Source organism: Acomys russatus, chromosome 4 (assembly GCF_903995435.1).
Source record: "Acomys russatus chromosome 4, mAcoRus1.1, whole genome shotgun sequence".
NCBI lineage: Eukaryota > Metazoa > Chordata > Mammalia > Rodentia > Muridae > Acomys > Acomys russatus.
The window spans coordinates 47,743,282-47,757,496 of record NC_067140.1 but is presented as its reverse complement, the minus strand read 5'-3'; the positions used below and the strand labels follow the sequence as shown (position 1 = coordinate 47,757,496).

General features: G+C 36.1%; 1 protein-coding gene across 1 annotated transcript in view; it reads left to right on the top strand.

The window, feature by feature from the left end:
* Ano3 (anoctamin 3) overlaps window positions 1–14,215 on the top strand; it is a 241,347-nt gene that overhangs the window by 62,281 nt on the left and 164,851 nt on the right. The window contains exons 2-3 of the mRNA XM_051144318.1: window positions 2,916–3,110; window positions 8,608–8,679. Coding sequence (XP_051000275.1) covers window positions 2,916–3,110; window positions 8,608–8,679 — 267 coding nt within the window. The remainder of the gene's footprint in view (window positions 1–2,915; window positions 3,111–8,607; window positions 8,680–14,215) is intronic.

The window sequence follows — 14,215 nt, the reverse complement described above, 5'->3', positions numbered from 1 at the left end:
CAGTAAGCTAATGTAAACTTGGGCTTATTAGCCATAGAAGGGTGATGCCCTGCCTGAGTCTGCTAACTTATTTGTCAATTTACAGAGAAATAAGAAAAAGATAGAAAATAAACAACTCACACAATACATTCACGAGAAAAGGTAGATGAAATTAGGCATCTTAACTTCAACTGAAGATAAGCTTCCCTGTTTCAGCAGATACATTCAACAAAAAGTGTAGATGAAGTCAGGCATCTTAACTTCAACTGAAGTTAAGTTTCCCAATTTCAACGCTGTTTATTGTTGATGACCATACTTATACTTCTAAGAAAAGGGAATTACCTCATAGTCAAAAGTCTTCACTTACCAGGAAAGTGGGACAGAGGAGAAGACTTCTTATTGGGACTATAGGAGAGAAGCATCGGAGAATGGGGAAATAGAAGGATTCAGAGGGTACTAAACACCCACAAAAAGAACATTATGATGGAAAGATCTGGGCCCAGGGGTCTTGCTCAAACTATGACACCAGCCAAGGACAATACGTGCAGTAAACTTCGAACCCCTACCAAGATCTAGCCAATGGACAGGACATTCTCCACTGTTGAGTGGAGAGTGGGGACTTACTTTCACACGAACTCTGGTGCCCCATATTTGACCAGGTCCCTTGGATGAGGAGGCCTGATAGCACTCAGAGAAAGTATGGCAAGCTACCAAGAAAAGACTTGATACCCTATATAACAGGTTACGTGTTTTAAAGCCAAATGTTTCTTATCTATGTATCTATTACATAAATTCATAGTGAGTTCAGAGTGAAGAAAGTTGACAAAGTCTAAGGTTAATAGTGTCTGAAACTTACAAGAGTATATGAGTTATCAATTAAGACTGATCTAATTATACATTATTCAGCTATCTATTAGTTCATTATGAGCCCAGGACAATAATTTTATATGTTTTTCATTCTAAGAAACAAAATAAATTCAGACATATCTAGGTAGCTTCATTCCAACTTAGGTTCATGGGAAGTTTAAGCTAATTTGTGTATATTTATGGTGAAATATCAGGCTTTGTAGTACCATCTGGAGTGGTGTCTTATCTGAAGCCACAAATATGCTACAAGGCTATCCTTAGTGATGCATCTGGAGGTCTACAAAGGTATTTATTGCATCCATAAACTAATTTTAACATTCAAAACTATTTGAATCAAATCAGGAATTCCATAATCAGGGACTCACTCATCTGAATAACAAATAGTTCGTCTTCAACAAGATCCTGTAGGAAGTTTGCTCAATCAGAGCTGGTCAATATCCAGAAAGCAACAGTTCACACCAATGACAGATGTTTTTTATTTTTATTTTTTTGAGACAGGGTTTCTTTGTGTAATCTTGGTTGTCCTGGACTTGCTTTGTAGACCAGGCAGGCCATGTTGTAGTCCTGGCTGTCCTGGACTCCCTTTGTAGACCAAGCTGGCCTTAGTCTCACAGTGATTCACATGCCTCTGCCTCCCTGGGTGCTAGGATTATAGGCATGTGTCACCATGCCCAACTCTAATGCCAGATTTTAGAGAGATGCATCAAAGCACAGTTGACAGGGTAGTCAGAGGTTGGAAGCAATTCTGAGGTACATCACAATACAGACCTTGCAAGTATCAGATCACTTCCAGAGATTTCTCATGCCTACTAAACATCTCCAAATCAATGGTTCCTGACAGCATGTCAGAGGCTGGAAGCAGTTTGGGGGTGTATCATGGTACAAAACCTTGCAAATACCAGATCACCTCCTAGACAGCCCACATGCCTAGTGAGCTCTTGGCAACTAAATGTTGAAAAAATTTTAAGTGTTTCATGGCCAATATAAATCCTCAGTTGATAATTTTCTGTTTAGCTCTGTACTTCTTTTTTAATTGGGTTATTTGCTTTGTATTTGCCCTTTGATGAATACAGAGTTGGTGAAGATCTTTTCTCATTCTTTAGAATTGTGTTTTTTCCTATTGAATGTATCCTTTGCCTTTCAGAAGCATTTCAATTTCATGAGGTCCCATTTGTTAATTGTTGGTCTTCGTGCCTGAAATGTTGATGTTCTATTCAGAAAGTTGTCTCATACCACCGCGTTCAAGGCTTTTTTCCACTTTTTCTTCTATTATATTTAGTGTATCCAGTTTCATTTCTCAGGTCTTTGATCCATTTGGACTTGAGTTTTGTGCAGGTAGATGATGTTTTTGATATGTTCTTGAATTCAGGTTGTATTTCATTGAATATTTTTGCACTGATGTTCCTAAGGATAACGGGTCTGAAATTCTCTTTCTGTTTTGAGTTGTTTCATGGCTTAGATATCATGGTGACTGTGGCCTCACAGAATGTTTTTTGCAATGTTCTTTCAGTTTCTATTTTATGGAATATTTTGAGTAGTATAGGTATTTGCTTTTATTTAAAAGTCTGGTAGAATTCTGAACTAAAACTATCTGGCAGTGGGCTTTCTTTTTCTATTGGGAAATCTTTTAATGACTCTTTCAATTTTGTTAAGTGGTATCTATCAAGAAAAGCATTCATTTCTAAAAGAAAGGGAAGATCTGCACTGTCATAAATCCTACTATGTTCAAAGATTTGCATCTACCCAAAAAGGAATTTTGTATTTTGTCTTTTAAATCTGCCTGACCAAATGTATCCCATTTTTTTTAATGTTGTAAAAGAAAAATACTGGGCAATAAAAGCCTTGTTCTCTGACCTTTTAAATCCTACATATGGTGAAAACTCAAGTAGATGAGAAGTTATTTATTGCATATCATTGTGACTCCATTGATAGAAAAAAAAAGAATCAAAACCAATTCATTTCTAAACTCTATGTATTCTATTTTAATGGTATATTCCTGGAACAACCATTATAAAGCTTATTTATTGGTCTCTGATACATTGCTAATACTCACTATTTTGGACTTACAGGTATGAATCTAAGCAAAAGTGAGATAACAACTGGAGCTTCCTTAAAACCATCTCGGAGATCCCTACCTTGCCTTGCCCAGAGCTATGCTCACTCAAAAAGCTTGAGTCAGTCTGCTTCACTGTTCCAGTCAACAGAGAGTGCATCTCAAGATCCAACCTCTCTAACATTTCTTTCTACTGATAAACCAGAACATGGTGAGTGACAGGTAATCTTTTTATTAAGCTTACAAAGATTAAGGCATTTTAGCAATTGCTTTCTTTCTGCTTTGCTACGTCAGACTAGTATTTATTGAGCTCTTTAGGAATAAGTATGTCTGGCAAAAGTAGAACAGTACAGTATATGGGAAAAGCAGCTTGTTGGTTAGCTGTCTTTGTCACCTTTCTTTTTTTGCAGCTTGCCTATTTCATGGCAAGTTGAACCATATATTGGGCATGTTAAGGGGAAGACAGTCCCAACTTGGGAATGACTAGCTAATATATAAACTTGTTGTTTGCATACTACTGGTAATAATTTACGGACTGTATTCAAGAATATATCAGCAATAAAGACACTAAAAGGAATCTTACACAAAGAATGAAGAAATATATATACAAACAAAAAAACCTCAGGACAGATTAAACCTTGTTAGAATAATCGATATTTGAATGGTAATAAAGAAAAATATAAAGCATTTATTTAGTAAATTATCAAGCCTTCAACATCCTACTGGGACTCTAGGTAAGAGAAATGTAGGAGAATGGGGTAAAAGGAGGATCCAGAGGGTCCTAGAATCCTACAAGAAGAACATTGTGATGAGTCGATATGGTCCCATGGGGGTCTACTCAAACTACTACACTAAACAAGGACAATACAAGCAGTAAACATCCAACCCCTATGCTGATCTAGCCAATGGACAGGACATTCTCCACAGTTATGTGGAGAGCAGGGACTAACGGGCATGAGCTCTGGTGCCCCATATTTGACCACTTCCTCTTGGTGGGGAGGCCTGGTGGCATTCAGAGAAAGAATAAGCAGGCTACTAAGATGAGACTTGATAGCCTATGACCATATAGTGGGGAGGAGGCCCCTCTTGGTCATTGACCTAGGATAAGCTAATAGAGTGAAAACAGGAGGGAGGGAGGAACAAGAGGATACAAGTGATGGGATAACAATTGAGATGTAATCTGAATATATTAATAAAATAAAAAAAAAAACAACAACAAGACAGCTTGCTGACTGAACAGTCACTCAAAATTCTCTATAATGTTGGAGCATCATCTTCCATCTTCTGGCCCAATATATCTGACAGACATTTTTGAGGCAGGAACTATTGAGGACTTGCGTATGCTGTCTTGGCAGTGTCTTGTTGTCAGCAGCCTACATCCAAGCATGTCCTTTTTTAGGCAGAATTCTGTCTGTGGTAGACACAAGGATATTTTGACCAGTGGCTTGTTTGCCACATTTGAAGGCATCTCCATAAAGACGTTCTCTAGTGCTCATCATCCTCTTTGATGGGGGCTAGGTGTTGCCAGGAGTTGTCCTGTCTCATTGTCAATGAATATACTAGCCCAAGGGGCATGTCCCACGAAAGCCTTCACTTACCAGAAAACTGGGACAGAGGGGAAGGCATCCTATTGGGACTCTAAATGAGAGACGCATGGGAGAATAGCAAAATAAAAGGATACAGAGGGTCCTAGAAACCTACAAGTAAAACAATATGATAGGCAGATTTGGGCCCAGGGGTCCCGCTCAAACTAAGGCACCAGCCAAGGACAATACAGGAGGTAAACTTTAAACCCCTCCCCAGATCTAGCCAATGGTCAGAATATTCTCCACAGTTGAGTGGAGAGTGTGATATGACTTTCTCACGTACTATGGTGCCTCACATTTGACCATGTCCCCTGGAGGGGGAGATCTGGTGGCACTCAGAGGAAGGACAGCAGGTAGCCAAAAAGAGACTTGATACCCTATGAGAATATATAGGGGGAGGTGATCCCCCTCAGGAACAGTCATAGGGGAGGGGAATAATGGGAAAATGGGGGGGGGGAGAATGGGAGGATACAAGGGATGGGATAAACATTGAGATGTAACAAGAATAAATTAATAGATACTTACATCATAAAAAAAACATTTTAAATGTCATATTCTGTATGTCTCTGAGGTTTTTGAAGACCTTATCTAACGATTTTACTTTATCTTTCTATATAATCATACCTATCTGTGACACCTAACGTGTATATTCTTGTGATAAAAATAGACTAATAATTGATATGATCACCAACTAACAATTAATTTGTATAATGTATTTATCCTAAACAGCCTGCAATAGCACTTTAAAAGTATTGGAAATACCACATATTAGAGTAGAAATATATATATAATGTGTGTGAAGAATAATCTTACATTTGAATTCTATACCACTGTTTCTAAAATTAAACTTATAGGGAAATGTAGTTTAAACCTGCACAGGGAAGTAGTCTTGGTAGAATATGACTGAAACCTAACACTTTGTAGATGAAGAATGAAAGATCATTCATTTGTGGCAAGCTGACTAATATATGTAAGTTTTTCAAATCTAATTGGGGATATATGTTGTAAATTGATCTAAACAAACAAACAAACAAAAAACAACAAGCAAACAAACAGACAAATAACAGCAGCAAAAAAACCAAAAAACAAAAAAACTGCTCTATTGTACTTCCATCTCATTCTGTTTGGAATGGCTATCAGCCAAGCAAGAGGAAGACAAAACAAAACAAAACAACCAAAACACACTAAGGAATTCTAGAAAAACTACACATCTAATAATCCTATACACTATTGAGAATACAAATTAGTTTGTAAATACATCATGGAAGTACATTTGTATGATACGTAAGGAATCAAATGCTACAGAGTAAGGAAACCTACATGCCCACCTTTATCATTGTAGTATTCATAATAGCTCAAGCCATCTCATGGCCGTGAATGCATAGATGGATAAGCAAACATGATGAATATGCACAATGGAATACTATCCATTGAGACAGAGAAAAGAGCTTGTCATTTCAGAAAGAAAAAAAAAAGAGGATAGAATTGAAGATGATCATGTTAAGTGAGACAACTTCAGACTCAGAGACACAAATACAATAAGCTTTGGCTCTAGCTGGGGAATGTCAGAAAAGTGAAGTCCAGGACTTTTAGAGAATAATTCAAGAACCAGTAAAGAGACAAATGAGGGAAAAAGGAAAATGGAAGGGGCATGATAAAAGTCCATCTAAGGAATGTAATAAAACTTTGCAATGAATACAGTAGTTATGGAATTGATATATTTAAAAGTAAGAAATGTAAAAGGAACATTTGTTCACCTACTTCAACTGTCTTGGAGGATTACTGGCTCTGTCTGCTAAACTAGGTGTAGTCTTGGAAGTTTCTAGCCTTCATGCAAGCTAACCTAAGCCTAAAATGTTTTCAGCCTCTGAGACTTAGCTGCTACTAAGTTCACCCTCTCGTATTTTTACTAAGCTCTGGGCTGGCTTTTTCAATTTAGCTGTTGTGGCTAAGACTTGTCTCACAGGTGACTTATTCAACCTGGCTTTTCTCTTTGCTCCTGCATTGCTCTGTTTGGCCTCAACTAACTCCAGCACACGTTTCTAAGCTTCCGGCTCCTCATTCTCTGGCTCGTTCTGTTTTCACCTGGGTTCTCTCTCTCTCTCTCTCTCTCTCTCTCTCTCTCTCTCTCTCTCTCTCTCTCTCTCTCTCTCTCTCTCTCTCTCTCTCTCTCTCTGCATTGCCCCTTAAGTAGCTTCCTTTTCCTCTCTCTTCTCATAACACTTGGTCATATCCTATTCTATCAAATCTTTTTCTGATTTGTCACTTTTTCTGCTACTCAATTGAACATCACTTTCAAACATGGTTGCTTCCTTCTAAAAACTAAATTTACCTTCACTGTTTGGGGTTAAAGGTGTGTACCATCATGCCTGGACCTAAGATTTTCTTTGACTGAAACTTGCTCTATAACAGACTGGCCTTGAACTCAGATCTTCTTGCCTCTGTCTCCTGGACTAATGCATGTTTGCATTCCAGCAAGATCACACAGACCTAGAAGGTCTTTGGGTGAAATCTCTTTTCATATGATCTCAGCCATATTCTGAATTAAAATTAAAACACCATTTTAATTTATTGTAGTGACAAAGCAAGGAATAATTAATTTCCGAGGATCAGGTATTGTTGGCAGCAGGAAAAGGTTGAAATTTAAGGATATACAGAAAATATGCCATATGGAAGAAAATTACAGTCTAATTTAAGAAGTCTTGTTCATGCATTCATGCATCTAAGACAACTCCTGTTCATAAAATTGAACAATATTCTGTTATTCAAAAGATTTTTATATTTTTCCATTCTTCTCTTGATGTTTTTCCTATGGAAATGTCCTGTAAGTCTCTGTAGTTTTTCTTCTGGGTAACTTTAGAACACTAGTATTTTCTTTTCAATAATCTAGCAACACTATGTATTTTAGTCAACTTAAAGTCATGTGCAACAAAGTATTAATGTGCAAGATAATGAACACGGTAATATGTAGCATTGGTCTGTGGCAGAGACAAGGACACTTTGCCCAGTGGCTGGTTAGCCACCTTTTAAGCCAACTCCATATGAGGTTCTTTGATGTCATCATCTTCTTTGAGGAAGGCTGGGTGTTGCCAGGAGTTAAGTTGTCTTGTCAAAGAGTCTTTAGAATAATAAAAACATCATTAAATGCCATATTCTGTAGGTCTTTGAGGTTTTTGAAGACTTTATTTAACTATTTTTACCTCATGTATCTATAGAGTCATATCTATTTATTAGACCTAGAATACATATTCTTGTGATAAAACTAGACTAGTTTTTGACATGAGCATGATTTCCATCAGTACACAAAATTCGATGCCAGAATTCCGCCGAAATATAGGCAAGATTAGATGCAGACAGAGTCAATGACCAAACTCTGCCAAGACAGGGTAAGCAAGTCCTCAATAGTTCCTGCTCACAAATATGTCTGTCAGATATGTTGGGCCAGAAGGCTGAAGATGATGATCCAACATTATAGAGCATGTAGGTTAACTGTCCAGGCAGTAGACTGTCTCCATCATTTTTTTACTTTGGAAACTGCTAACCTGCACTCTGGGTTCACTCAAATATTTAAGTTTTATCCCTTCTCAAGTCTCTGATGGGTTTGAGGACCAGATAATTCAGTGTTTCAATTAAGCTTAGTAGGTTAGGGGTTAAGATGTTTTTAGATAAAGATAGATGTTTTAAGTTATATAGATGAGATATGATGAATATTAATCTCCATCCAGAATTTTAGACCTAACAAGATAGGAAAGATGTTTACTTCAAGTTTGCCAAATACAAATAGCCAAATCACTATGAATGTAACATTTATATAATTCCTGATTGTCTCATGGTTATTCCTGCTGTATGTAGTCTATTTTACCCAAGTGTAATAATATTACTGTATATGTTAAAAAAGAACCATAATAAAACATTTTTTAAAAATGTAACATAGGTAATGTTGTTTTAAAGTTAAAATTTAACTATTGCATGAATAAAATTTAAACTTCAGTGTGTTAGCTTAACACATTTCTTCATAACTGAGTGTCATTTAGACATCAGGCATCATGGTCATTTTCTACCCGGCATTTATTTCTCTAAATTTTAAAATATCTTTTTTTGCTTTTATTTTTTTTTTAACAGTTGCTTCTGAGGAGAGTAAAAAAGACTCTACCCTCAAATGTTCCTTTGCTGACCTCAGTGAATTTTGCTTGGGTGAGTTAATTTCTTGTATTTTCTCCTTTTTTTCCTTTTCTCCGAGAATGAAGTATATTCTTCAAACCTAGAGTGATTTTTGCATAAAATTTTCATATTCGGTCTTTAAATTTTAAGCACTAAATATATAAGTCTGAGAATTATAATTATTAATTGATTTACTATATAGTTTATAATGTAAATATTATAACAAGACAGTAGCAAATAATCGTATAACAAAATGCATTAATTATAATTTTTATTAATTTCATTCCATTCTATATAAATAAGTATATTTACACTAGTATAATGAGATGTATCAAATGTTGTCACTCAATATTTTTCTTGATAGTAGAAGTTGAAAGATCTGTTATTGTTCTCCGTTAGTAGATATACTCATTTTTATGTGTTCCTATACAGTTCAAAGTGAATCTATTTATAACCAGCAGAAATTGATCATGAGGATCTTTTTATGAAAAAGAACTGTTGGTTAAAAAAGGACTGTTGGTGTGTTTGCATTTCCTACATATTTAAATATGAACATATTGAAAACTTCTGGGAGATTTTGAAATTCACTGATATAATAATACATAATCAAGTTTAATTTGTCTAGAGGAGTGACCTTAACATCTATGTTTTTTCTTTTTTTCATGGATAAAAATAACTGTATCCAAGGTTAAAAATGTATAACCTAGGCGGTTTCCAGGTTCTGGCTATTATGAATAGGTCCTCTATGAACATGGTTGAGCATATGTCCTTGTTGTGTGCTTGAGTATATTCTGGGTATATTCCAAGGAGTGGAATAGCTGGGTCTTGAGGAAGCCTTATTCCCAGAGGAAGGATAGCAGACTACTAAGAAGAGACATGATACCTTAGGATCATATAGAGGGGTAGGAGGTCCTGCTAAGTCATAGACATAGAGGAGAGGAATAGGGTGAAAGCAGAAGGGAGGATAAAAGGAATGGGATAGAAATTGAGATATAACATGAATAAATTAATTTAAAAAATAACAAAAGAAGACAAAAGAAATGGTGGACAGCACTGGGGGAACAAGAAAAAATGTATAACCTAAAAATTTTAACTTGTTTTACTTCTTATGACATTGCCAAGAAAATTTAGCTTCACCAAATCCTTGAATAGTTTTGTTTGTAACAGGCTACTAGGAACTACAATTTAAGCGTGTTTTTATAATATCTTTTAGTTGGTGTGGCATAGAAATAGGACTAACTTATTAATCTTCTAATTTAAATATTATCTGGTTCATTTCACATAAAACATCAAAAGGAACATTTCATTGGAATAAATCAAAGCTTTTTGTTATAGTACCTCATTTTGTAGCATGCTCTTCAGCCATCTTTTTTTGAAAACAAAGCATGAAAAACTTGTGGTTTTTTTCTTTGTTTAACACATCTACACAGGTAGGAAAGTTTCCATTAAATTTTCCCTAATTAGAAGCAATTAATACTTTAACAGTTACTCTAGAAACAAAATGATGACATTTCAATTCCACTGATCTTTCATTTTTAAAGCAATTTTTAAAACTCCTGTATGAGAAGAAATTGTGTGGTTTATTATTTTGATAGTCTCACTCCATCTGATATTTATTAGCATCCATCCTATTGTGATGAGATATAATATTGTCCAATATTACATTTAAAATTTTATAAGTTGTCAGTCTCCAATTATCCACTCATGTTAACGGAACAATGAAGCTTCTATAAAGTTAAACATATAGACACACACACACAGACACACACACACACACACACGAGAGAGAGAAGGGGTGGGGCTTGGGTCTACAATATAAGCCTGTAATTCCAGTATTCAGAAATTTAAACATATAGCAGCTTTTAGGCTAACCTGAGCTCATAGCAAGACTGACATTAAAGGAAAGGAAATACTAAAGCTAATTAAATAATTTCAAATTTTATTGGCCATATGTAAATGGAAAACTACCATTACAATGAAATGGCTAATATCTGTGTAGCTGTAATAACTCTAAATAGCAGCCACATAATACATGTAGATGTAGTCCCTAGTTGACAGAAACTTTCCTCACTTACCTCTGAGAAGGCTCTGTTTACAATAGATGGTGATTAATACAGAGATCCACAAATGGCCAAGGTGCTGAGAATAAAATACTGCAGAGGTCTCATCCATTACTGAATCCTTCTTCCAACAGATCGAAGTTCATGGTAGAAGAGGGGGAAGAAAGGGTATAAAATCATGAGGAGGAAGATGATTGCAAGGCAAAAGTATCTACTGGGCATAGTAGGAAAGTTGCCGATGTAAACTCACAGTGGTTGTAACAGCATTGTACAAAACTTGTGAAATCTGAAACCAGAAATTCAAGGATGTAGGTGGGAGTTGGGCGTGAAAGTCAACCTGTAGCATAGAGGTATCCCCCATTCTCCTGAGAGAAAGAGACAGTTTTTTTCTAAGAGTGTAGCCTCTAGCAAATAGTAGAAGACCACACATCTAAAGATGTTCGGGCAGCACAAATTGGTCTTGTCAGTGGAAAATAAAACACAAAATTAGATGGGTATGGAATTTCAGAGGAGTTAGAGGGGCAATATGATATAAAAGGGCAAATAAACTATCAAATAACTAAAAAGAAACCCCCACAGGTCTGCAATATGGTGTTTTCGTTATCTTTGAGAAGAGGTCAAATGAATTGAAGACACATCAAGAGTATAATTAAGTAAAGATGAGCATGCTAGCAATCCATGTTTGCCTTCAAATGTCAAGCAGTCTTATTTGCTACACTTGCCTTCAGAGTGCAGAGCACCACTGCATCTTGAAGGTTTTGAGCTGGAATCTCCAATAAATGAGAACCAGGCAAGTGCATCTGGTTAACGACTTTCCTTTTTCACCATGAACTACGTGGAACTGCCCATGTCAATATTTATGTTGGGGTAAACTGGCTGCATGTGGTCATGTTCCATGAGGACTGCTATTTCCCTTTGTTCAAAGGAAGACCTCTGGAGAAAGACTGTATTTTTGTTGCTTTGGAGTTTAAGTTTCTACAAGAGATGATATTTGGTTACTTCTCCAGATGCTATGATAAATATCCTGATGAAAAAAGGCAAGGAGAATAGTCCCTTTAGGCTCACAGTTCAAGAGTTTAATCCATTCTGGCAGAGAAACAATGGAAGCCAGTCTCTGAGGCAACTGGTCACACTTCATTTAGGCAGTTTGTCAGACTTGTTGAATTAATAGCTATTCTTGCTTGATTCAGTGTTGAAAACACATTTAGAATATGACCACTGTTTACCTCATTTGCTCCTTTACATATCGATGATTTCATGGCTAGAGTGGTGCAATACCTGTCTATTGAGACTATGTGATGAAACTTTTCCATCTTTATAGTCTGTTTTTACATGGCAATAATGAAGGGGGTAAAAAAAACCTCATTATTTCTCTGCTCCAGTCTCTGCAGGGTTTCTCATTTCACTTAAGCTATAAAGTTAATTTAGCCTTCAGAGGCCTTGTGAAATCTGGGTCTATCCTCTTTAGGCCAGTTCCAATGCCTCCTTTCAATCAACATGCTGAATCCAAATTATCCTTGTTCTTTTTGATCATTACAAGCTTGCTCTCATCTCAGGGACTCACATTAAATTAAACCAGATCCACAGAGCTCCCATTCTGTCCCAACACTGATTTGGGTTTCTTCATAATTAATACTGTTTCTTAAAATTATATGATTTATGTAGGGATCTCCACTTGAGATCTAAATGCAGAGACCTTGATAATTCTGTTGGCATTTGTAGCCATATAATCAAGAATATTATATGGTCCATATTTTATGTTAAAACATATTTTAGAATTCGTCACAGTAGTGAGGAATTGCTATAAGTCATGGTACACTGACATACACACACTTTCAGAGCATCTGCTGTTCCATCCACTCACTGCTTTGCTTTCCAGGATGTCATTTGTCACAGGGAAGATGAGCAATAACCTGTTACAAATAAACACTTAGCTAATTTTTGCCCTGGATATGATAATATTTTTAATTCACAGTTTATACAGAGCATTTCTAGGTCTAAAAGTCATCATGCTTAAGTTATAGAATTGCTTCTCTAAAATTACTCAGTGTTAAACTTTACCTGATATACAAATATTTAGGAACATTCATCTGTTTATACTTATAAAACACTAGATATGATTCCACTTATATCCAGTGTACAACTGATAACAACTGATATTAAAATCTCTTATTAATATTGGTCATGAGAATATATCTACTTAGTGACAGATAGATACACAAAAGATAGTTGTGTCATAAGCCCTGACACACATGCAGAGTAGGGTTCTCCGAGTACCATCAATAACCTGAATGGAACTCTTTTGTAAGAGAACTATTGAACTAAGATATGGTTAGGAGGAAAAATGTGAGAACAAAAACCATATTATTAAATCCCTGGGACATCATTATCACAATGTTAAATCTCATTTCTCAAGGAAACATATATGGATAGTAATTGTAAAAATGGAATGTGTTATCGTTCAAAAGGTGCACTTTCATATACCAATTCCCCAGCCCACGCTGTCTGTGCTCTGGCTTTCTGAGTTGTGATAATGAGACACTGTGTAGTCCCTTCTTAAACTATGGGTATCAAGCAGAGAGTAAAATTTTTCTATCAAAGTCAAGTAAAGAAGTGTATGTTGGATAAGATGTAACTTATAAATTATGAAAATAAGATTAATCCACTATAAGTATTTAATTATACACTCTCAGAAATGTATTATCAAATATGGTGGATTGAATACAAATAAAAATATCTTTAGTAAGAACCAAAACACATTGTCGAATTTCATTCATTCTCAGAAGATCCAGTAGAAAAAGCAATGATTTGCTTCATGAATCAAAATACAATATGGTCCCTTCTCTATTGTTGCCCACAGATGTGGATTGGCAGACGTACCAACTTAAAACAATTCTAAAGTTCTGACAGTTATTATACAGACAGACTTCAGTAAGAATAACAGAAAAGATCTAGAGCTGGGGTGAGTGGAGGTGGAATGAAATATTGTACCAAATCTAAAATGGCCTACTTTATGCTTTTTGCATACTGTTTTCCATTTTTAATCCCCAGTCTTTGCTTAGTTAGTCTCTTCATCTGCCTTTAGCACCCCAGTCTATTCTTTTCTTTGCAGAATTCGTTTTGTTAAAATAGATATGATCCTGTTCTACTGCTCAAGTGCATAGCTGTGTCGTTCTGTTTAACTAAGATAAAATCTAAAAACTTTCCAACAGTTCAAACTCTATAGAATATGTCCTACTCCCTTCACTGCCACTCCACAATGACACCATGTCATGACCTTCTCCTTTCCCTCCCCACTAGCCCCATTACCATTTCCTGTGAACATACAGGATGACATACTTTACCTCACGAACCTGGCTTAGAGACACCTTTTGCCTGCATCCTGCTTCCACAGAAATTCGCTTATCTAAATGACATTTTGCAGCAGCGTTAGCTCTGGGTGGCATTTTGGACAACTTTGTTTAAAACGCTACACACTTTTATTTACTCAGTACTTCTTCTCCCACTCT